Source organism: Lithobates pipiens, unplaced genomic scaffold (assembly GCF_037356315.1).
Source record: "Lithobates pipiens isolate NorthernLeopardFrog02 unplaced genomic scaffold, aLitPip1_a1.2 Scaffold_90, whole genome shotgun sequence".
Lineage (NCBI taxonomy): Eukaryota > Metazoa > Chordata > Amphibia > Anura > Ranidae > Lithobates > Lithobates pipiens.
In genome coordinates this window covers 155,087-180,149 of record NW_027507913.1, presented here as the reverse complement: position 1 = coordinate 180,149, position 25,063 = coordinate 155,087, and the positions used below count along the sequence as shown (strand labels likewise).

Sequence of the window (25,063 nt, the reverse complement as noted above, 5' to 3'; positions counted from 1 at the left end):
TCCACCACCTGCTGACCCAATGGGAAGTGCTGCCTGTACCCCCTATTGATGGTCCTGATAACTGGTGATCTGTAGTATTTACAGACTGGGCCAGAGGGTGGCCTAGAGTATGGGTAGAATGGAGGGTGACCTGTAACTATGTGGGGTATCAGCAGATACTGGGGGGTGACTTGTAGCAAAGACATTGTTAGTAGGTTAGGCTTTACCTCCTAGCGGGGCAGCTGTTTAGTGCTGATCCTCAGAGCTTCCAGTGGTGTGTTGGCCTTGGAGATGTTGATGGTGAGCGGTCTTCTCTGAGCCCCGGATTCTGCCTTGCAGGACACTCCTCTTCTCCATTACTCTGAGCTCTTCCCCCTTCACTGGCTGGACCCTTTTATTCCGTCCTTCCACCAACAACTATCTGTACCCGAAACAAGATGGAAGACAAAGAAAGAACACAAACGTCAGCCAATCACATCCACATTGTAAGTAATAGAACCACCTTGCATCAGGTGCCGCCATAAGAGTGCCCCTTACATCAGGTGCCCCCAACAGAGTGCCCCTTACATCAGGTGCCCCATAACAGTGCCCCTTACATCAGGTGCCCTCCATGGCGTGGCTCCTCCCAACATCCACTGACTCCTCCCACTGTGTGACTCCTCCCACCATCCAGTGACTCCTCCCACCACCCACTGACTCCTCCCATCGTGTGACTCCACCCACCATTGTGTGACTCCTCCCACCATCTCCTGTCTCCTCCCACCATCCAGTGACTCCTCCCTCCATCGCATAGCTCCTCACACTATCCCGTAACGCCTCCCACCATCATGTGACTCCTCCCACCATCCACTGACTCCTCTCATCGCGTGGCTCCTCCCACCATCCACTGACTCCTCCCACCATCATGTGGCTCCTCCCACCACCCAGTGACTCCTCCCACCATCAACTGACTCCTCCCACTGCGTGACTCCTCCCACCACCCCGTGGCTCCTCCCACCATCCACTGACTGCTGTCATCATCGTGTGACTCCTCCCACCACCCTGTGACTCCTCCCACCATCAACTGACTCCTCCCACCACCAACTGACTCCTCCCACATCCCGTGACTTCTCCCACGACTCCTTCCACCATCCACTGAATCCTCCCATCACATGGCTCCTCCCACCATCCAGTGACTCCTCTCACCATCCACTGACTCCTCCCACCACCAACTGACTCCTCCCACCACTGTGTGGCTCCTCCCACATCCTGTGACATCTTCCAGTGTGTGACTCCACCCACGACTCCTCCCACCATCCCGTGACTCCTCTCACCATCCACTGAATCCTCCCATCACGTGGCTCCTCCCACCATCCCGTGACTCCTCTCACCATCCACTGACCCCTCCTATCACGTGACTCCTCCAACCATCCCCTGACTCCTCCCAACATCGCGTGGCTCCTCCCAACATCGCGTGGCTCCTCACACAAACCTGTGGCTCCTCCCACCATCCACTGACTCCTCCCACCATCCCGTGACTCCTCCCACCATCCCCTGGTCATCCCACCATCCCCTGTCTCCTCCTCCCATCGCGTGGCTCCTCACACAATCCTGAATGAATGAATGAATGAAATACTTATATAGCGCACAATGCGAACTGAATCGCCTCTAGGCTGCTGTGGCTCCTCCCACCATACCGTGACTCCTCCCACCATACCGTGACTCCTCCCACCATCTCCTGTCTTCTCCCACCAACCTGTGACCCCTCCCACCGTCTCCTCCCACCAACCCGTGACCCCTCCCACCATCAATGGACTCCTCCCATCTTGTGGCCCTCCCACCATTCACTGACTCCTCCCAATATCCCGTTACCCCTCCCACCATTGCGTGGCTTCTCCTACCATCCCATGACTCCTCCCACCATCCCGTGACTCCCCCACTATCAACGGACTCCTCCCACCATCGTGTGGCTCCTCCCACCATCGAGGGACTCCTCCCACATCCCGTGACTCCTCCCACCATCCACTGACTCCCCCCACCCTCCCGTGACTCCTCCTCCCCGTGGTGTGATTCTCCCCACCCTCCCGTGACTCCTCCTCCCCGTGGTGTGACTCCCCGTGGTGTGACTCCCCCCAGCCGTGGTGTGGCTCCTCCCCCCGTAGTATGGCTCCTCCCCCCGTAGTGTGACCCCCCCCGCGGGGTGACCCCTCCCCAGCCGCGGGGTGACTCTCCCCAGCCGCGGGGTGACTCTCCCCAGCCGCGGGGTGACTCCACCCAGCCGCGGTGTGGCTCCTCCCGCCGCGGTGTGACTCCTCCCCCGTGGTGTGACTCCTCCCCCGTGGTGTGGCTCCTCCCCCCACGGTGTGGCTCCTCCCGCTGCGGTGTGACTTCTCCCCCCGTGGTGTGACTCCTCCCCCCGTGGTGTGACTCCTCTATCAGGCATTACTAGATGGCAGACTGTGGGAGGAGTCTCAGCTGTCACAGCATTTAGGAGCCTTTTCTTCCACCAATCGTCACTCAGTATTCCTCACAGAGCTGACAGCGGGAGGGAGGACTGTTGTGGATGGAGGGCGGGAGCTGCCCAAGGTTATCAAGCAAGTGATTGGTTGCTAGGACCGCCCTTCATCCAAGCAGCCAATCACTATCTTGCAGCTCCCACCCTCCATCCAGACCCCCCCACCCCCGCCTTCCTGCCCAGCACAATTTGCAGCTTTCATGGCGGTCGCACTTTGAGTGACAATTACACGGTCATACAAAACTCTACACATTTTATTCACACAAATAGAACTTTCTCTTGGTGATAATTAATCACCGTTGGGCGGGGTTTTATCTTTTCTAAAATAATAAAAAAACTAAAAAAGACCGCCCCTTTTTTATATATTTTATTTCCTTGTTTACATGGGATCAGCTGTGATTGGACACAGCCAATCACATGGGTGAAGAGCCTAAACTGGGCGTGGTCATATGACATGGCTCCGCTCCGCTGTCATTGGTCTATATGGCAGGTGGGAGGCGGTTAGTAGTGTGGTGGGGGGTGGGGGAGGGTTTGAGGACTGTGATGTGCAGTGGAGAAGGAGGATCTCAGATCTGTGATATCGGGTAGCTCCGCCCATTCATTTTATTGGTCATCATTACCTGCGAGAAACAGAGAAAGGCGTCCCTGATTTTTACTTTTTTATGGCGCCGAGCCAGACGGCGCTGCGGTGATATGCGGTTTGGTTCACTCGAAATGCGCCCCGGATGCCGACATGACCTTCAGAGTTTTACTGACCTGTCCAATAATACCCCTATTCAATGTTATTGGGCCCATCCCACCATCTTGTGACTCCTCCCACTATCCTACAACGCCTCCTCCTGTCATGTGACTATATCTTCTGTGCTGACCTGTACCCTTCACAAGGGAATCGGGGGGCTTCAGTCACCAAAACTGCAGTGTTTATCCTCCATGACACGTCACAGGAAGCCCCTCCATGGTTATCAGAGGACAGAATGACTGATAAAGGAAGGTCCGTAGACGTGGTGTATCTAGATAAAGGAAGGTCCGTAGACGTGGTGTATCTAGATAAAGGAAGGCCCTTAGACGTGGTGTATCTAGATAAAGGAAGGCCCGTAGACGTGGTGTATCTAGATAAAGGAAGGCTCGTAGACGTGGTGTATCTAGATAAAGGAAGGCCCGTAGACGTGGTGTATCTAGATAAAGGAAGGCTCGTAGACGTGGTGTATCTAGATAAAGGAAGGCCCGTAGACGTGGTGTATCTAGATAAAGGAAGGCCCGTAGACGTGGTGTATCTAGATAAAGGAAGGTCCGTAGACGTGGTGTATCTAGATAAAGGAAGGCCCGTAGACGTGGTGTATCTAGATAAAGGAAGGCCCGTAGACGTGGTGTATCTAGATAAAGGAAGGCCCGTAGACGTGGTGTATCTAGATAAAGGAATGCCCGTAGACGTGGTGTATCTGGATAAAGGAAGGCTCGTAGACGTGGTGTATCTAGATAAAGGAAGGCCCGTAGACGTGGTGTATCTAGATAAAGGAAGGCCCGTAGATGTGGTGTATCTGGATAAAGGAAGGCCCGTAGACGTGGTGTATCTGGATAAAGGAAGCCTCGTAGACGTGGTGTATCTGGATAAAGGAAGGCCCGTAGACGTGGTGTATCTAGATAAAGGAAGGCCCGTAGACGTGGTGTATCTAGATAAAGGAAGGCCCGTAGACGTGGTGTATCTAGATAAAGGAAGGCCCGTAGACGTGGTGTATCTAGATAAAGGAAGGCCCGTAGACGTGGTGTATCTAGATAAAGGAAGGCCCGTAGACGTGGTGTATCTAGATAAAGGAAGGCCCGTAGACGTGGTGTATCTAGATAAAGGAAGGCCCGTAGACGTGGTGTATCTAGATAAAGGAAGGCCCGTAGACGTGGTGTATCTAGATAAAGGAAGGCCCGTAGACGTGGTGTATCTAGATAAAGGAAGGCCCGTAGACGTGGTGTATCTAGATAAAGGAAGGCCCGTAGATGTGGTGTATCTAGATAAAGGAAGGCCCGTAGACGTGGTGTATCTAGATAAAGGAAGGCCCGTAGACGTGGTGTATCTAGATAAAGGAAGGCCCGTAGACGTGGTGTATCTAGATAAAGGAAGGCCCGTAGACGTGGTGTATCTAGATAAAGGAAGGCCCGTAGACGTGGTGTATCTAGATAAAGGAAGGCCCATAGATGTGGTGTATCTAGTGTGGCAGCACGCAGGTAAAGTCACCTGGTTGTATCCAGGATGGGAAATATGTGTGTCCTAGATTCAGGCTTTATGCAGACTTGTACAACTAGAGGGGAAGAGTTAATGAGCCCAGCTGAAGTAAGTGGGCTCATTAAGACCTCTACAAAAACCCCAGCATGCTTAGGGAGATGCTCCATCCTGGAACCAGTTTTGTGTTTGTAAAGACTGGGGAGTGTGACACCTGTTCTGTGCGGTGAGGTAACGCCTGTGTGGCAAACCTCTACAACAGAGACAGAGACAGGGACTGGTGCTGCACAAGGCTGCACTCAGTTGTTAGACAGGGAATCCATGTGTGTAATTAGAGGTCAAGCTGACCAGGATTTATTTTCATGTTTTATTTTTGTTTGGCTGTTATATGTTTCACTGCATGTAGCATAAATAAACCGCATCTTTTGTTTTTTTGCACCTACAACGCTGTCTGCTGTGCCTGACTTTGTGTTGTGAACCCATCCAGGGGGTCACACACACCCGCTGCCGAGCTAACCCCCTCACAGTTGGTGGAGAATTTTGGCATTTTTTTTTTTAAGGCCAGCATGGAGGAGATACTGAGACAGCTGGCTCTAGCAAATGCAAATCAGCAGCAAACAAATGCGGCTTTACAAAAGAGCCTTGCAGCCCAGCAGAAAGCTCACCTGCAGAGTCTGGAAGCTCAGCAACAAGCCCAGCAGCGATCTGAACCCCGCTTCATAGACCTGTTGCAGAAGCAAGAGCAGAGTTTTCGACAGCAAATAGAGACATTAATACAGCAACGTCCGCAGACCAATGAGGCAAGTGGTTACAATAATACCGCATCCTTTGGTGTGAGCCGTTTACTGACAAAAATGACGGGAGAGGATGATCCGGAGGTGTTTTTGACCACATTTGAAAGGACTGCTGAAAGGGAAAAGTGGCCTAAGGAGCAATGGGCTGGACTGGTGGCCCCTCTGTTAACTGGGGAATCGCAGAAAGCTTATTATGACCTAGAGCCTGACCAAGCAAAAGACTATGTGGTGCTAAAAGCAGAAATATTGGCACGGCTGGGTGTCACCCTGGCCGTCCGGGCTCAGCGTGTGCATAATTGGACTTTTCAGGTTGGAAAACCCCCCAGGTCTCAAATGTATGATCTCATTCACCTGAGCAGATAGTGGCTGCAGCCAGAGACTTTGACCGCACCAAACATTGTGGAACGTGTTGTTATGGATCGTTTCCTGAGAGCTCTTCCTACTGCCATCCAAAGATGGGTAAGCCATGGAGACCCAGAAAATGCCGATAAACTTGTGGATCTGGTTGAGAGGTACTTGGCTACAGAGAACCTGACCACCTCTTCCAGGGACTCACGGACTTTCCATCCTAAGACCAGATCATCCCCAGTGGCGGGTAAGATGACTCCAAGGGGTGAGGGTGGAGAGCGTGAGAGGGTGGGAGTTCTACCTAAGGTCTGGCGGGAGCAGCCCAGGAAGCCCATGCTGCAAGAGACAGTGAAAAAGATTATTTGCTACCGCTGCCGGCAAGAGGGACATATTGCAGCCAATTGCCCCGTTGTGGATGAGCCTATGCAATGTGACTTGATAAGGGAGAGACGTCAGTCGATGTTTGCGACAGTTGCATGCACTGCCATTCGGGGACCTGAGAAACATTTATGTAAAATGTGTATTAATGGTAGACATGTTGATGTGTTGCTGCATTCAGGTAGCCTGGTAACATTGATAAAAGCTGAATTAGTTACTACAGAGGTCTCTGGGAAGAACAAGGTGGCTGTTATTTGTGTGCATGGGGACCCCCGAGAGTATCCTGTAACTTCAGTGTTTTTTGAGACCCCCAAAGGTAACCTCTCTCATCAGGTGGGGTTAGTGTCTCACTTAACACATGATGCTATTGTAGGAAGGGATTTTCCAAAATTCTGGGAACTCTGGGATTGTCCTGAGCCCCCCACTGGTGCCCCTATAGACCAGGAAGATGACCAGAATTCCTCTGGGGGTGGTGAGGACTCTCCTGAATTTCCCTTGTCGGTATTGGCGGGGGAAACTCGAGAAACTGGGGAGGAATCAACATCCTCAGATGAAAACATGCCGTCTGTGGAGTTTTCGGATCTTGAGGTTCACAGGGAAAATTTTGCCACAGAACAGTTAAAAGACCCCACCCTAATAAAGGCACGGGAAAATGTGGTGAAAATAGATGGCGAGTTAGTGAACCCAGATAAGACTTGCCCTTATCCTTACTTCACTATGGAAAGGGACCTGCTGTATCGAGTGGCTCAAAGGGCAGAAGAAACCATTGAGCAACTTGTAGTGCCCAAACCTTACAGGAAGTTGGTGTTAGAATTGGCCCATGGGCACATTCTGGGAGGTCATCTGGGGAATGAGAAAACCAGAGAGAGGGTACTGCAGAGATTCTATTGGCCTGGGGTCATGAAGGAAATAGAAAATTATTGTTCCTCCTGCCCTGTGTGTCAGAAGTCGGCACCTATGCCACATTTCCGTAACCCGCTGGTACCTCTTCCTATCACTGAGGTCCCCTTTGAGAGGATAGCAATGGATTTGGTAGGTCCGATAATGAAGTCCGCTAGGGGGCATCAGTACATTTTGGTTATATTGGACTATGCCACCCGTTATCCGGAAGCAATTCCTCTCCGAAATACCTCGGCCAAAACCATAGCCAAAGAGCTATCTCTTGTTTTTAGCCGCGTGGGTATTTGTAAGGAACTGCTTACGGACCAAGGTACACCCTTTATGTCCCGGGTAATGAAAGAACTATGCAAGTTGTACAAAGTGACACAATTGCGTACATCTGTGTATCACCCCCAAACAGATGGGTTGGTTGAAAGATTCAACAAAACCCTAAAACAAATGTTAACCACTTGGGTACCGCGCTATTGCCGAATGACGGCATTAGCGCGGACCTAGATTTCCAGGACTACGTCTATTGACGTCGTCCTGGTTACGAGCGGCCTGCGCGCCCCCTGAGGGGCGCGCGCGGCGCGCTCTGTGATCGGCGAGTCCGTGAGACTCGCCTGATCACCGATCCGTGTAAGGGGTCGATCCCGACCCCTTATCACGTGATCAGCTGTCAGCCAATGACAGCTGATCATGTGATAGAACGGAGCCGGTAATCGGCTATTATTCCTCCTCGCGCTGACAGCGCGAGGAGAAAAAAAAAAAGCCGATCACCGGCGGCCGTGATCGGGACATCAGTCCCGATCACGGCCAGCAATGAAAGGCACCACATGCCACCTGCCAGTGCCCACCTGCCTCCCGCAGTGCCATCCTGAAATATAACAAAGTAAAAGTAAGTGCCCCCCGTCTGTGCCCATAATGCCCACAGTGCCACCCCACAGTGCCACCCACAGTGCCACCCCACAGTGCCACCCCACAGTGCCACCCACAGTGCCACCCACAGTGCCACCCAATCTGCCTCAAAGGTGCTGCACCCCAGTGCCGCCCATCAGTGCCCAGCAGTGCCGCCCATCAGTGCCCAGCAGTGCCGCCCATCAGTGCCCAGCAGTGCCACCTATCAGAGCCACCTATCAGTGCCACCTATCAGTGCCCATCAGTCCCATCTATCTGTGGTACCTATCAGTGCCCATCCGTGCCACTTATCCGTGCCACCCATCCGTGTCATCTTATCTGTGCCCATCTTTGCCCATCAGTGCCGCCTTATCTGTGCCCATCGGTGCCGCCTTATCTGTGCCTATTAGTGCCGCCTTAACTATGCCTATCAGTGCCCACAAGTGCAGCCTATCAGTGCCCACCAATGCAGCCCATCAGTGCCCACCAATGCAGCCTATCAGTGCCGCCTCATCAGCGCACTTCAATGAAGGAGAAAAATGACCCGTTTGCAAAATTTTATAACAAACTATTAAAACATGATTTTTTTTTTTTTTTTTTTTGCATCTTTTTTTGTTTGTTTAGCAAAAAATAAAACTCCGAGCTGTAACTAAATACCACCAAAAGAAAGCTCTATTTGTGGGAAAAAAATGATAGAAATTTCATTTGGGTACAGTGTTGTATGACCGCGCAATTGTCATTCAAAGTGCATCAGCGCTGAAAGCTGAAAATTGGTCTGGGACTGAGGGGGGTTTAAGTGCCCAGTAAGCAAGTGGTTAAAGAAGGTGGTGGATAGAGATGGAAAGAATTGGGACTGTCTAATACCCTATCTGATGTTTGCCATTAGGGAGGTACCCCAATCCTCTACGGGTTTCTCACCCTTCGAGTTGCTCTATGGGAGACACCCAAGAGGGCTGCTGGATATCGCCAAGGAAACTTGGGAAAATGAGAGTTCTCCTCACAGGAGTGTGATTGAGCATGTCGCCCTGATGCAGGATAGAATCGCACAGGTAATGCCAATTGTAAAGGAACATTTGACCCAAGCGCAGTTAGCACAGCAGAGAGTGTACAACCGTGGGGCCAAGACCCGTACTTTTTCCCCGGGGGATAGGGTCTTGGTGCTAGTCCCTACGGTTGAAAGCAAATTTCTGGCCAAATGGCAAGGTCCATATGAAGTAATTGAAAAAATTAGTGAGGTGAACTACAGGGTTAGACAGCCAGGAAGGCGAAAGCCGGAGCAGATCTATCACGTCAATCTGCTGAAAGCCTGGAGGGATAGGGAATCCCTAGTCGCAGAGACTTGGTCACAAGCCCAGCCTGATTGCTTAGTTCCTGAGGATGGAATAGCAGTCACCTTATCGAAAACCCCAACAACAGGAGGTTAAAGAGTTTGTACTTTGTAACAAAGAGATTTTCTCTTAGCTGCCAGGACAAACATCTGGCGTAGAGCATGACATTATCACCCCGCCAGGAGAAAGGGTAAAACTAAAACCTTATAGAATACCAGAGGCCCGACGGGAGGCAATACATGGGGAGGTTCAAAGGATGCTGGAATTGGGTGTGATAGAGGAGTCCCAGAGTGACTGGTCCAGTCCTATCGTACTAGTGCCCAAACCTGATGGGAGCTGGCGGTTTTGTTTCGACAATTGAATAAAGTTACAAAATTTGACACCTACCCCATGCCACGTATAGATGAGTTGATTGACCGGCTGGGAACAGCCCGATATATGACAACTCTTGATCTCACCAAAGGGTATTGGCAAATTCCCCTGGCCGAGTCGGCCAAGGAGAAAACTGCGTTTGTAACCCCAGATGGGGCATTCCAATATAAGAGAATGCCGTTTGGGTTACAGAATGCACCGGCAACATTCCAGCGGAAAATGGATAAGATTCTGAGGCCCCATCAGAAATATGCTGCAGCTTACCTGGATGATGTGATTATCCATAGCACAGACTGGGTCTCACATTTGCCAAAAGTACAAGCAGTCCTAGACTCTATCCGGGAAGCTGGGTTTACGGCCAATCCAAAGAAGTGTACCATTGGACAGGAGGAGGCCAAATATCTTGGGTACACTATTGGGAGGGGGGTGATAAAACCCCAAGTCAATAAAGTCGAGGCCATACAGAGTTGGCCACGTCCCAACAGCAAGAAACAGGTACGAGCCTTTCTGGGAATCGCTGGCTATTATCGACGATTCATTCCCCATTTTACTTCTCAGGCTGTGCCCCTCACCAACCTGACAAAAGGGAAAGAGTCGGTCATGGTTAAATGGTCCCCAGAGGCTGAAGAAGCATTTCAGTCCTTAAAAACAGCCTTATGTAGCCAGCCAGTGTTGTACTCACCAGACTTCTCTAAGGACTTTGTGGTACAAACTGATGCATCAGACGTTGGGTTAGGAGCAGTGTTATCCCAGGTCTGGAACGGGGAAGAGCACCCAGTCATTTACCTCAGCAGGAAGTTGAAGTCCCATGAGGTAAATTACTCCACGATTGAGAAGGAATGTTTAGCAGTGAAGTGGGCTCTAGATTCCCTTCGGTACTATCTGCTAGGTAGGCACTTTGACCTGGTGACTGATCACGCTCCTTTAAAGTGGATGGCTCAGAACAAGGAGACCAATAGAAGGGTAAATAGGTGGTTCCTGGTCCTACAGGAATTTAACTTTACAGTTAAGCATCGCCCTGGTGTTAAAATGGGGAATGTGGATGCTTTGTCTCGGATACATGCGTGTCTGGCTGCTTGTGTTACAACCCCAAGGTTGAAACAAGAGGGGGGGGTATGTGGCAGCACGCAGGTAAAATCACCTGGTTGTATTCAGGATGGGAAATATGTGTGTCCTAGATTCAAGCTTTATGCAGACTTTTACAATTAGAGGGGAAGAGTTAATGAGCCCAGCTGTAGTAAGTGGGCTCATTAAGGCCTCTACAAAAAACCCCAGCATGCTTAGGGAGATGCTCCATCCTGGAACCAGTTTTGTGTGTATAGACTGGGGAGTCTGAGATCTGTTCTGTGCGGTGAGTTAACGCCTGTGTGGCAAACCCCTACAATAGAGACAGAGACTGGGGCAGCACAAGGCTGCACCCAGTTGTTAGACAGGGAGTCTACGTGTGTAGTTAGAGGTCAAACTGACCAGGATTTATTTTCTTGTTTTATTTTGTTTGGCTGTTATATGTATCACTGCATGTAGCCTAAATAAACCGGATCTTTTGTTTTTTTGCACCTACACCGCTGTCTGCTGTGTCTGACTTTGTGTTGTGAACCCATCCAGGGGGTCACACACACCCGCTACCGAGCTAACCCCCTAACACAAGATGTCCGCTTACCCCTTCTCACTGTATCCTTACCGTGGAGGTGTACGGGGTGTAACAAGATGTCCGCTTACCCCTTCTCACTGTATCCTTACTGTGGAGGTGTACGGGGTGTAACAAGATGTCCCCTTACCCCCTTCTCACTGTATCCTTACTGTGGAGGTGTACGGGGTGTAACAAGATGTCCGCTTACCCCTTCTCACTGTATCCTTACTGTGGAGGTGTACGGGGTGTAACAAGATGTCCGCTTACCCCTTCTCACTGTATCCTTACTGTGGAGGTGTACGGGGTGTAACAAGATGTCCGCTTACCCCTTCTCACTGTATCCTTACTGTGGAGGTGTACGGGGTGTAACAAGATGTCCGCTTACCCCTTCTCACTGTATCCTTACTGTGGAGGTGTACGGGGTGTAACAAGATGTCCCCTTACCCCCTTCTCACTGTATCCTTACTGTGGAGGTGTACGGGGTGTAACAAGATGTCCGCTTACCCCTTCTCACTGTATCCTTACTGTGGAGGTGTACGGGGTGTAACAAGATGTCCGCTTACCCCTTCTCACTGTATCCTTACTGTGGAGGTGTACGGGGTGTAACAAGATGTCCCCTTACCCCCTTCTCACTGTATCCTTACCGTGGAGGTGTACGGGGTGTAACAAGATGTCTGCTTTCCCCCTTCTCACTGTATCCTTACTGTGGAGGTGTACGGGGTGTAATAAGATGTCCCCTTACCCCCTTCTCACTGTATCCTTACCGTGGAGGTGTACAGGGTGTAACAAGATGTCCGCTTACCCCTTCTCACTGTATCCTTACCGTGGAGGTGTACAGGGTGTAACAAGATGTCCGCTTACCCCTTCTCACTGTATCCTTACTGTGGAGGTGTACAGGGTGTAACAAGATGTCCCCTTACCCCCTTCTCACTGTATCCTTACCGTGGAGGTGTACAAGGTGTAACAAGATGTCCGCTTACCCCTTCTCACTGTATCCTTACCGTGGAGGTGTACGGGGTGTAACAAGATGTCCGCTTACCCCTTCTCACTGTATCCTTACTGTGGAGGTGTACAGGGTGTAACAAGATGTCCGCTTACCCCCTTCTCACAGCATCCTCACTGTGGAGGTGTACGGGGTGTAACAAGATGTCCCATTACCCCCTTCTCACAGTATCCTTACTGTGGAGGTGTACGGGGTGTAACAAGATGTCCGCTTACCCCTTCTCACTGTATCCTTACTGTGGAGGTGTACGGGGTGTAACAAGATGTCCGCTTACCCCCTTCTCACTGTATCCTTACCGTGGAGGTGTACAGGGTGTAACAAGATGTCCGCTTACCCCTTCTCACTGTATCCTTACCGTGGAGGTGTACGGGGTGTAACAAGATGTCCGCTTACCCCCTTCTCACTGTATCCTTACTGTGGAGGTGTACGGGGTGTAACAAGGTGTCCGCTTACCCCTTCTCACTGTATCCTTACCGTGGAGGTGTACGGGGTGTAACAAGATGTCCGCTTACCCCCTTCTCACAGTATCCTCACTGTGGAGGTGTACGGGGTGTAACAAGATGTCCCCTTACCCCCTTCCCACTGTATCCCTACTGTGGAGGTGTACAGGGTGTAACAAGATGTCCCCTTACCCCCTTCTCACTGTATCCTTACTGTGGAGGTGTACGGGGTGTAACAAGATGTCCCCTTACCCCCTTCTCACTGTATCCTTACTGTGGAGGTGTACAGGGTGTAACAAGATGTCCGCTAACCCCCTTCTCACAGTATCCTCACTGTGGAGGTGTACAGGGTGTAACAAGATGTCCCCTTACCCCCTTCTCACTGTATCCCTACTGTGGAGGTGTACGGGGTGTAACAAGATGTCCCCTTACCCCTTCTCACTGTATCCTTACTGTGGAGGTGTACGGGGTGTAACAAGATGTCCGCTTACCCTTTCTCACAGTATCCTTACCGTGGAGGTGTACGGGGTGTAACAAGATGTCCGCTTACCCCCTTCTCACTGTATCCTTACCGTGGAGGTGTACGGGGTGTAACAAGATGTCCGCTTACCCCCTTCTCACTGTATCCTTACTGTGGAGGTGTACGGGGTGTAACAAGATGTCCCCTTACCCCCTTCTCACAGTATCCTTACTGTGGAGGTGTACGGGGTGTAACAAGATGTCCCCTTACCCCCTTCTCACAGTATCCTTACTGTGGAGGTGTACGGGGTGTAACAAGATGTCCCCTTACCCCTTCTCACTGTATCCTTACTGTGGAGGTGTACGGGGTGTAACAAGATGTCCGCTTACCCCCTTCTCACTGTATCCTTACCGTGGAGGTGTACGGGGTGTAACAAGATGTCCGCTTACCCCCTTCTCACTGTATCCTTACTGTGGAGGTGTACGGGGTGTAACAAGATGTCCCCTTACCCCCTTCTCACAGTATCCTTACTGTGGAGGTGTACAGGGTGTAACAAGATGTCCCCTTACCCCCTTCTCACTGTATCCTTACTGTGGAGGTGTACGGGGTGTAACAAGATGTCCGCTTACCCCCTTCTCACTGTATCCTTACTGTGGAGGTGTACAGGGTGTAACAAGATGTCCGCTTACCCTTTCTCACAGTATCCTTACCGTGGAGGTGTACAGGGTGTAACAAGATGTCCCCTTACCCCCTTCTCACTGTATCCTTACCGTGGAGGTGTACGGGGTGTAACAAGATGTCCCCTTACCCCCTTCTCACTGTATCCTTACCGTGGAGGTGTATGGGGTATAACAAGATGTCCCCTTACCCCCTTCTCACTGTATCCTTACCGTGGAGGTGTACAGGGTGTAACAAGATGTCCCCTTACCCCCTTCTCACTGTATCCTTACTGTGGAGGTGAACGGGGTGTAACAAGATGTCCCCTTACCCCTTCTCACTGTATCCTACCGTGGAGGTGTACGGGGTGTAGCAAGATGTCCGCTTACAGCTTCTCACTGTATCCTTACTGTGGAGGTGTACAGGGTGTAACAAGATGTCCGCTAACCCCCTTCTCACAGTATCCTCACTGTGGAGGTGTACAGGGTGTAACAAGATGTCCCCTTACCCCCTTCTCACTGTATCCCTACTGTGGAGGTGTACGGGGTGTAACAAGATGTCCGCTTACCCCTTCTCACTGTATCCTTACTGTGGAGGTGTACGGGGTGTAACAAGATGTCCGCTTACCCCTTCTCACTGTATCCTTACTGTGGAGGTGTACGGGGTGTAACAAGATGTCCGCTTACCCCTTCTCACTGTATCCTTACTGTGGAGGTGTACGGGGTGTAACAAGATGTCCCCTTACCCCCTTCTCACTGTATCCTTACTGTGGAGGTGTACGGGGTGTAACAAGATGTCCGCTTACCCCTTCTCACTGTATCCTTACTGTGGAGGTGTACGGGGTGTAACAAGATGTCCGCTTACCCCTTCTCACTGTATCCTTACTGTGGAGGTGTACGGGGTGTAACAAGATGTCCCCTTACCCCCTTCTCACTGTATCCTTACCGTGGAGGTGTACGGGGTGTAACAAGATGTCTGCTTTCCCCCTTCTCACTGTATCCTTACTGTGGAGGTGTACGGGGTGTAATAAGATGTCCCCTTACCCCCTTCTCACTGTATCCTTACCGTGGAGGTGTACAGGGTGTAACAAGATGTCCGCTTACCCCTTCTCACTGTATCCTTACCGTGGAGGTGTACAGGGTGTAACAAGATGTCCGCTTACCCCTTCTCACTGTATCCTTACTGTGGAGGTGTACAGGGTGTAACAAGATGTCCCCTTACCCCCTTCTCACTGTATCCTTACCGTGGAGGTGTACAAGGTGTAACAAGATGTCCGCTTACCCCTTCTCACTGTATCCTTACCGTGGAGGTGTACGGGGTGTAACAAGATGTCCGCTTACCCCCTTCTCACTGTATCCTTACTGTGGAGGTGTACAGGGTGTAACAAGATGTCCCCTTACCCCCTTCTCACTGTATCCTTACTGTGGAGGTGTACAGGGTGTAACAAGATGTCCGCTTACCCCCTTCTCACAGCATCCTCACTGTGGAGGTGTACGGGGTGTAACAAGATGTCCCCTTACCCCCTTCTCACTGTATCCTTACTGTGGAGGTGTACAGGGTGTAACAAGATGTCCGCTAACCCCCTTCTCACAGTATCCTCACTGTGGAGGTGTACAGGGTGTAACAAGATGTCCCATTACCCCCTTCTCACAGTATCCTTACTGTGGAGGTGTACGGGGTGTAACAAGATGTCCGCTTACCCCTTCTCACTGTATCCTTACTGTGGAGGTGTACGGGGTGTAACAAGATGTCCGCTTACCCCCTTCTCACTGTATCCTTACCGTGGAGGTGTACAGGGTGTAACAAGATGTCCGCTTACCCCTTCTCACTGTATCCTTACCGTGGAGGTGTACGGGGTGTAACAAGATGTCCGCTTACCCCCTTCTCACTGTATCCTTACTGTGGAGGTGTACGGGGTGTAACAAGGTGTCCGCTTACCCCTTCTCACTGTATCCTTACCGTGGAGGTGTACGGGGTGTAACAAGATGTCCGCTTACCCCCTTCTCACAGTATCCTCACTGTGGAGGTGTACGGGGTGTAACAAGATGTCCCCTTACCCCCTTCCCACTGTATCCCTACTGTGGAGGTGTACAGGGTGTAACAAGATGTCCCCTTACCCCCTTCTCACTGTATCCTTACTGTGGAGGTGTACAGGGTGTAACAAGATGTCCGCTAACCCCCTTCTCACAGTATCCTCACTGTGGAGGTGTACAGGGTGTAACAAGATGTCCCCTTACCCCCTTCTCACTGTATCCCTACTGTGGAGGTGTACGGGGTGTAACAAGATGTCCCCTTACCCCCTTCTCACTGTATCCTTACTGTGGAGGTGTACGGGGTGTAACAAGATGTCCCCTTACCCCCTTCTCACTGTATCCTTACTGTGGAGGTGTACAGGGTGTAACAAGATGTCCCCTTACCCCCTTCTCACTGTATCCTTACTGTGGAGGTGTACGGGGTGTAACAAGATGTCCCCTTACCCCCTTCTCACTGTATCCTTACTGTGGAGGTGTACAGGGTGTAACAAGATGTCCGCTAACCCCCTTCTCACAGTATCCTCACTGTGGAGGTGTACAGGGTGTAACAAGATGTCCCCTTACCCCCTTCTCACTGTATCCCTACTGTGGAGGTGTACGGGGTGTAACAAGATGTCCCCTTACCCCTTCTCACTGTATCCTTACTGTGGAGGTGTACGGGGTGTAACAAGATGTCCGCTTACCCTTTCTCACAGTATCCTTACCGTGGAGGTGTACGGGGTGTAACAAGATGTCCGCTTACCCCCTTCTCACTGTATCCTTACCGTGGAGGTGTACGGGGTGTAACAAGATGTCCGCTTACCCCCTTCTCACTGTATCCTTACTGTGGAGGTGTACGGGGTGTAACAAGATGTCCCCTTACCCCCTTCTCACAGTATCCTTACTGTGGAGGTGTACGGGGTGTAACAAGATGTCCCCTTACCCCTTCTCACTGTATCCTTACTGTGGAGGTGTACGGGGTGTAACAAGATGTCCCCTTACCCCCTTCTCACTGTATCCTTACTGTGGAGGTGTACGGGGTGTAACAAGATGTCCGCTTACCCTTTCTCACAGTATCCTTACCGTGGAGGTGTACGGGGTGTAACAAGATGTCCGCTTACCCCCTTCTCACTGTATCCTTACCGTGGAGGTGTACGGGGTGTAACAAGATGTCCGCTTACCCCCTTCTCACTGTATCCTTACTGTGGAGGTGTACGGGGTGTAACAAGATGTCCCCTTACCCCCTTCTCACAGTATCCTTACTGTGGAGGTGTACGGGGTGTAACAAGATGTCCCCTTACCCCTTCTCACTGTATCCTTACTGTGGAGGTGTACGGGGTGTAACAAGATGTCCGCTTACCCTTTCTCACAGTATCCTTACCGTGGAGGTGTACAGGGTGTAACAAGATGTCCCCTTACCCCCTTCTCACTGTATCCTTACCGTGGAGGTGTACGGGGTGTAACAAGATGTCCCCTTACCCCCTTCTCACTGTATCCTTACCGTGGAGGTGTACGGGGTATAACAAGATGTCCCCTTACCCCCTTCTCACTGTATCCTTACCGTGGAGGTGTACAGGGTGTAACAAGATGTCCCCTTACCCCCTTCTCACTGTATCCTTACTGTGGAGGTGAACGGGGTGTAACAAGATGTCCCCTTACCCCTTCTCACTGTATCCTACCGTGGAGGTGTACGGGGTGTAGCAAGATGTCCGCTTACAGCTTCTCACTGTATCCTTACTGTGGAGGTGTACAGGGTGTAACAAGATGTCCGCTAACCCCCTTCTCACAGTATCCTCACTGTGGAGGTGTACAGGGTGTAACAAGATGTCCCCTTACCCCCTTCTCACTGTATCCTTACTGTGGAGGTGTACGGGGTGTAACAAGATGTCCCCTTACCCCTTCTCACTGTATCCTTACTGTGGAGGTGTACGGGGTGTAACAAGATGTCCCCTTACCCCCTTCTCACTGTATCCTTACTGTGGAGGTGTACGGGGTGTAACAAGATGTCCCATTACCCCCTTCTCACAGTATCCTTACTGTGGAGGTGTACGGGGTGTAACAAGATGTCCGCTTACCCCTTCTCACTGTATCCTTACTGTGGAGGTGTACGGGGTGTAACAAGATGTCCGCTTACCCCTTCTCACTGTATCCTTACTGTGGAGGTGTACGGGGTGTAACAAGATGTCCGCTTACCCCCTTCTCACTGTATCCTTACCGTGGAGGTGTACAGGGTGTAACAAGATGTCCGCTTACCCCCTTCTCACTGTATCCTTACTGTGGAGGTGTACGGGGTGTAACAAGATGTCCCCTTACCCCCTTCTCACAGTATCCTTACTGTGGAGGTGTACGGAGTGTAACAAGATGTCCGCTTACCCCCTTCTCACTGTATCCTTACTGTGGAGGTGTACAGGGTGTAACAAGATGTCCGCTTACCCTTTCTCACAGTATCCTTACCGTGGAGGTGTACAGGGTGTAACAAGATGTCCCCTTACCCCCTTCTCACTGTATCCTTACCGTGGAGGTGTACGGGGTGTAACAAGATGTCCCCTTACCCCCTTCTCACTGTATCCTTACCGTGGAGGTGTACGGGGTGTAACAAGATGTCCCCTTACCCCCTTCTCACTGTATCCTTACCGTGGAGGTGTACAGGGTGTAACAAGATGTCCCCTTACCCCCTTCTCACTGTATCCTTACTGTGGAGGTGAACGGGGTGTAACAAGATGTCCCCTTACCCCTTCTCACTGTATCCTACCGTGGAGGTGTACGGGGTGTAGCAAGATGTCCGCTTACAGCTTCTCACTGTATCCTTACTGTGGAGGTGTACGGGGTGTAACAAGATGTCCGCTTACCCCCTTCTCACTGTATCCTTACTGTGGAGGTGTACGGGGTGTAACAAGATGTCCCCTTACCCCCTTCTCACTGTATCCTTACTGTGGAGGTGTACGGGGTGTAACAAGATGTCCGCTTACCCCTTCTCACTGTATCCTTACTGTGGAGGTGTACGGGGTGTAACAAGATGTCCCCTTACCCCCTTCTCACTGTATCCTTACTGTGGAGGAGTACGGGGTGTAACAAGATGTCCCCTTACCCCCTTCTCACAGTATCCTTACCGTGGAGGTGTACAGGGTGTAACAAGATGTCCCCTTACCCCCTTCTCACTGTATCCTTACTGTGGAGGTGTACGGGGTGTAACAAGATGTCCCCTTACCCCCTTCTCACTGTATCCTTACTGTGGAGGTGTACAGGGTGTAACAAGATGTCCGCTTACCCCCTTCTCACAGTATCCTTACTGTGGAGGTGTACAGGGTGTAACAAGATGTCCCCTTACCCCCTTCTCACTGTATCCTTACCGTGGAGGTGTACGGGGTGTAACAAGATGTCCCCTTACCCCCTTCTCACTGTATCCTTACCGTGGAGGTGTACAGGGTGTAACAAGATGTCCCCTTACCCCCTTCTCACAGTATCCTTACTGTGGAGGTGTACAGGGTGTAACAAGATGTCCCCTTACCCCCTTCTCACTGTATCCTTACTGTGGAGGTGTACGGGGTGTAACAAGATGTCCCCTTACCCCTTCTCACTGTATCCTACCGTGGAGGTGTACGGGGTGTAGCAAGATGTCCGCTTACAGCTTCTCACTGTATCCTTACTGTGGAGGTGTACGGGGTGTAACAAGATGTCCGCTTACCCCCTTCTCACTGTATCCTTACTGTGGAGGTGTACGGGGTGTAACAAGATGTCCCCTTACCCCCTTCTCACTGTATCCTTACTGTGGAGGTGTACGGGGTGTAACAAGATGTCCGCTTACCCCTTCTCACTGTATCCTTACTGTGGAGGTGTACGGGGTGTAACAAGATGTCCCCTTACCCCCTTCTCACTGTATCCTTACTGTGGAGGAGTACGGGGTGTAACAAGATGTCCCCTTACCCCCTTCTCACAGTATCCTTACCGTGGAGGTGTACAGGGTGTAACAAGATGTCCCCTTACCCCCTTCTCACAGTATCCTTACTGTGGAGGTGTACGGGGTGTAACAAGATGTCCGCTTACCCCTTCTCACTGTATCCTTACTGTGGAGGTGTACGGGGTGTAACAAGATGTCCCCTTACCCCCTTCTCACTGTATCCTTACTGTGGAGGTGTACAGGGTGTAACAAGATGTCCCCTTACCCCCTTCTCACTGTATCCTTACTGTGGAGGAGTACGGGGTGTAACAAGATGTCCGCTTACCCCCTTCTCACTGTATCCTTACCGTGGAGGTGTACAGGGTGTAACAAGATGTCCCCTTACCCCCTTCTCACTGTATCCTTACTGTGGAGGTGTACGGGGTGTAACAAGATGTCCCCTTACCCCCTTCTCACTGTATCCTTACTGTGGAGGTGTACAGGGTGTAACAAGATGTCCGCTTACCCCCTTCTCACAGTATCCTTACTGTGGAGGTGTACGGGGTGTAACAAGATGTCCCCTTACCCCCTTCTCACTTTATCCTTACTGTGGAGGAGTACGGGGTGTAACAAGATGTCCGCTTACCCCTTCTCACTGTATCCTTACTGTGGAGGAGTACGGGGTGTAACAAGATGTCCCCTTACCCCCTTCTCACAGTATCCTTACCGTGGAGGTGTACAGGGTGTAACAAGATGTCCCCTTACCCCCTTCTCACTGTATCCTTACTGTGGAGGTGTACAGGGTGTAACAAGATGTCCCCTTACCCCCTTCTCACAGTATCCTTACTGTGGAGGTGTACGGGGTGTAACAAGATGTCCCCTTACCCCCTTCTCACTTTATCCTTACTGTGGAGGAGTACGGGGTGTAACAAGATGTCCCCTTACCCCCTTCTCACAGTATCCTTACCGTGGAGGTGTACAGGGTGTAACAAGATGTCCCCTTACCCCCTTCTCACTGTATCCTTACTGTGGAGGTGTACGGGGTGTAACAAGATGTCCCCTTACCCGTTCTCACTGTATCCTGACCGTGGAGGAGTACGGGGTGTAACAAGATGTCCCCTTACCCCCTTCTCACTGTATCCTTACTGTGGAGGTGTACGGGGTGTAACAAGATGTCCGCTTACCCCCTTCTCACTGTATCCTTACTGTGGAGGTGTACAGGGTGTAACAAGATGTCCGCTAACCCCCTTCTCACAGTATCCTTACCGTGGAGGTGTACAGGGTGTAACAAGATGTCCCCTTACCCCCTTCTCACAGTATCCTTACTGTGGAGGAGTACGGGGTGTAACAAGATGTCCGCTTACCCCTTCTCACTGTATCCTTACTGTGGAGGTGTACGGGGTGTAACAAGATGTCCCCTTACCCCCTTCTCACTGTATCCTTACTGTGGAGGTGTACAGGGTGTAACAAGATGTCCCCTTACCCCCTTCTCACTGTATCCTTACTGTGGAGGAGTACGGGGTGTAACAAGATGTCCCCTTACCCCCTTCTCACAGTATCCTTACTGTGGAGGAGTACGGGGTGTAACAAGATGTCCGCTTACCCCTTCTCACTGTATCCTTACTGTGGAGGTGTACGGGGTGTAACAAGATGTCCCCTTACCCCCTTCTCACTGTATCCTTACTGTGGAGGTGTACAGGGTGTAACAAGATGTCCCCTTACCCCCTTCTCACTGTATCCTTACTGTGGAGGAGTACGGGGTGTAACAAGATGTCCGCTTACCCCCTTCTCACTGTATCCTTACCGTGGAGGTGTACAGGGTGTAACAAGATGTCCCCTTACCCCCTTCTCACTGTATCCTTACTGTGGAGGTGTACGGGGTGTAACAAGATGTCCCCTTACCCCCTTCTCACTGTATCCTTACTGTGGAGGTGTACAGGGTGTAACAAGATGTCCGCTTACCCCCTTCTCACAGTATCCTTACTGTGGAGGTGTACGGGGTGTAACAAGATGTCCCCTTACCCCCTTCTCACTTTATCCTTACTGTGGAGGAGTACGGGGTGTAACAAGATGTCCCCTTACCCCCTTACCCCCTTCTCACAGTATCCTTACTGTGGAGGAGTACGGGGTGTAACAAGATGTCCGCTTACCCCTTCTCACTGTATCCTTACTGTGGAGGTGTACGGGGTGTAACAAGATGTCCCCTTACCCCCTTCTCACTGTATCCTTACTGTGGAGGTGTACAGGGTGTAACAAGATGTCCCCTTACCCCCTTCTCACTGTATCCTTACTGTGGAGGAGTACGGGGTGTAACAAGATGTCCCCTTACCCCCTTCTCACAGTATCCTTACTGTGGAGGAGTACGGGGTGTAACAAGATGTCCGCTTACCCCTTCTCACTGTATCCTTACTGTGGAGGTGTACGGGGTGTAACAAGATGTCCCCTTACCCCCTTCTCACTGTATCCTTACTGTGGAGGTGTACAGGGTGTAACAAGATGTCCCCTTACCCCCTTCTCACTGTATCCTTACTGTGGAGGAGTACGGGGTGTAACAAGATGTCCGCTTACCCCCTTCTCACTGTATCCTTACCGTGGAGGTGTACAGGGTGTAACAAGATGTCCCCTTACCCCCTTCTCACTGTATCCTTACTGTGGAGGTGTACGGGGTGTAACAAGATGTCCCCTTACCCCCTTCTCACTGTATCCTTACTGTGGAGGTGTACAGGGTGTAACAAGATGTCCGCTTACCCCCTTCTCACAGTATCCTTACTGTGGAGGTGTACGGGGTGTAACAAGATGTCCCCTTACCCCCTTCTCACTTTATCCTTACTGTGGAGGAGTACGGGGTGTAACAAGATGTCCCCTTACCCCCTTCTCACTTTATCCTTACTGTGGAGGTGTACAGGGTGTAACAAGATGTCCCCTTACCCCCTTCTCACTGTATCCTTACTGTGGAGGTGTACGGGGTGTAACAAGATGTCCGCTTACCCCTTCTCACTGTATCCTTACTGTGGAGGAGTACGGGGTGTAACAAGATGTCCCCTTACCCCCTTCTCACAGTATCCTTACCGTGGAGGTGTACAGGGTGTAACAAGATGTCCCCTTACCCCCTTCTCACTGTATCCTTACTGTGGAGGTGTACAGGGTGTAACAAGATGTCCCCTTACCCCCTTCTCACAGTATCCTTACTGTGGAGGTGTACGGGGTGTAACAAGATGTCCCCTTACCCCCTTCTCACTTTATCCTTACTGTGGAGGAGTACGGGGTGTAACAAGATGTCCCCTTACCCCCTTCTCACAGTATCCTTACCGTGGAGGTGTACAGGGTGTAACAAGATGTCCCCTTACCCCCTTCTCACTGTATCCTTACTGTGGAGGTGTACGGGGTGTAACAAGATGTCCCCTTACCCGTTCTCACTGTATCCTGACCGTGGAGGAGTACGGGGTGTAACAAGATGTCCCCTTACCCCCTTCTCACTGTATCCTTACTGTGGAGGTGTACGGGGTGTAACAAGATGTCCGCTTACCCCCTTCTCACAGTATCCTTACTGTGGAGGTGTACGGGGTGTAACAAGATGTCCCCTTACCCCTTCTCACTGTATCCTTACCGTGGAGGAGTACGGGGTGTAACAAGATGTCTGCTTTCCCCCTTCTCACCGTATCCTCACTAGGGACAAGTGCGGGGTGTAGCAAGATGGCGGCGACGAAACGTCACTTGCGTTACACTTTGACGGTCCGCCTAATCTGACAAAACACCAGCAGGAACCTACTAAAGACTAATCATCTTCTGCTATGAGCTCCAGGCAGCCATCTTGGAGAGGACAGCAGGCCGTGCCTACAAGCAAACTCCCTCCAGCTTTTTTCTTTAATACTTCTAGTAGGGCAGGAGGAACAGGTTCTATGCTATGCAAAGGCCCAAAAAGTATCTTCCTTGGTCTGAGCAGCCAATCAATGTCTCAGATTTACAAAGAAATCCCAACCATGGCTCAGAACTAGAAGTATCTGGCATACAGCAGCCTGGTAGGACCTTAGGGCAGCTTACATAAGTCAATAGGTACTTGAGGGCTGTTTGCTGCAGTTATGTGTAGAGAACTGCAAAGGGGTTGCTGGAGGTAAAGTGGGAAGTAAACTCTCCATTTACACTTTCCCCCCATATGAAAGTGCACCTTGTATCACGTTTAGGTTTTGTACAAATCAAACCCTACCTCCAGCACCCAAACACCCTTGTAATACCTGGTTGCCACAGTTATTCTAAAATAAAAGCTGGGCTGGGCATGTGCCTTATAGGATGTGACCATGATGGATGGGGGCAGCAGAAGTGTCTTCAGGAAGACTCCAAAAGGTGGCACCATCATTGGCTAGAGGTAGGTTTGTGTGCCTCAGTGCTATATACAGCAAGGCCAGCAATACTTTCACATTGGAATGACATACATGATGTCAGGGACCTGCTACGTGGGACATAACTGCTGAGTTTACTTCTAGCCTCATATGGCAGCATTAGTACCTCTGATGAAGAGCAGAGCTCACCATTGCTCTAATCTACCATTCTAGAAAACATTACAGCAACACAAAGCTGCCTTCTCATAGTTAAAAACATTAAAACCATTCCAACAGAAACCTTTAAACAGAATTCTAAATGACTACTTGACCCCCTGCGCTTCCAAGGCCTCCACAATTGGAGGTGCAGAAGGCCGTTCCTTGGGGTTCTCGCTGGTGCACACGAAGAACAATTCAATCACCTTCTGGTAGGACTCATCCAGCTTGTCCATGTTAAGTGCCGGTCTCGTGCCCAAAGCTTCGTAATAAGCGCCCTCATCAAAGTCATCCATGAAGGATTCCTCTGGACAGAGAATGGAGATGAACAGTTATTGATTACAGACGGCACAATCAGAATCAGAATTTAAAGTCTACCACATAGCCCTACTTGATGGGAGTTTAAAGAAAAAGAAAATCATCTTCCTCCCATCACACAGCTGTAAAATGCCAGCTCCTCGGACCAGTACAAACTAGCATTTGACATTCGAATCAAGAGCTTCGTTGTCCATTAGACAGAAGAAGATGTGACACATTTAGGGGCCTGAAATCCAAGGAGCTCCATGGGGACACAGGGATTGATTTTAAGAATAATACTAAGCACTGCCGCAGAATTGTAGAGGATTTGGTGGATATGAAAAGGGGCCATTAACCACCTCAATACTCAAGACCAAATATTGTAAAACAAACAAACAAAAAAAAGTCTGTTTCTGTTAGAAAATGTTGTAAATAAGTCATTTTTCTCCTGCACCGATGGGGTACAGATGAGGC

General features: G+C 50.8%; 1 protein-coding gene across 1 annotated transcript in view; it reads right to left on the bottom strand.

The window, feature by feature from the left end:
* Nucleotides 1-224: 224 nt before the first annotated feature.
* The window catches only part of LOC143973662 (uncharacterized), a 143,171-nt gene continuing 118,332 nt past the window's right edge, over nt 225-25,063 (bottom strand). The window contains exon 5 of the mRNA XM_077474526.1: nt 225-400. Within this exon, the coding sequence (XP_077330652.1) occupies nt 397-400 (4 nt within the window). The 3' untranslated portion in view covers nt 225-396. The remainder of the gene's footprint in view (nt 401-25,063) is intronic.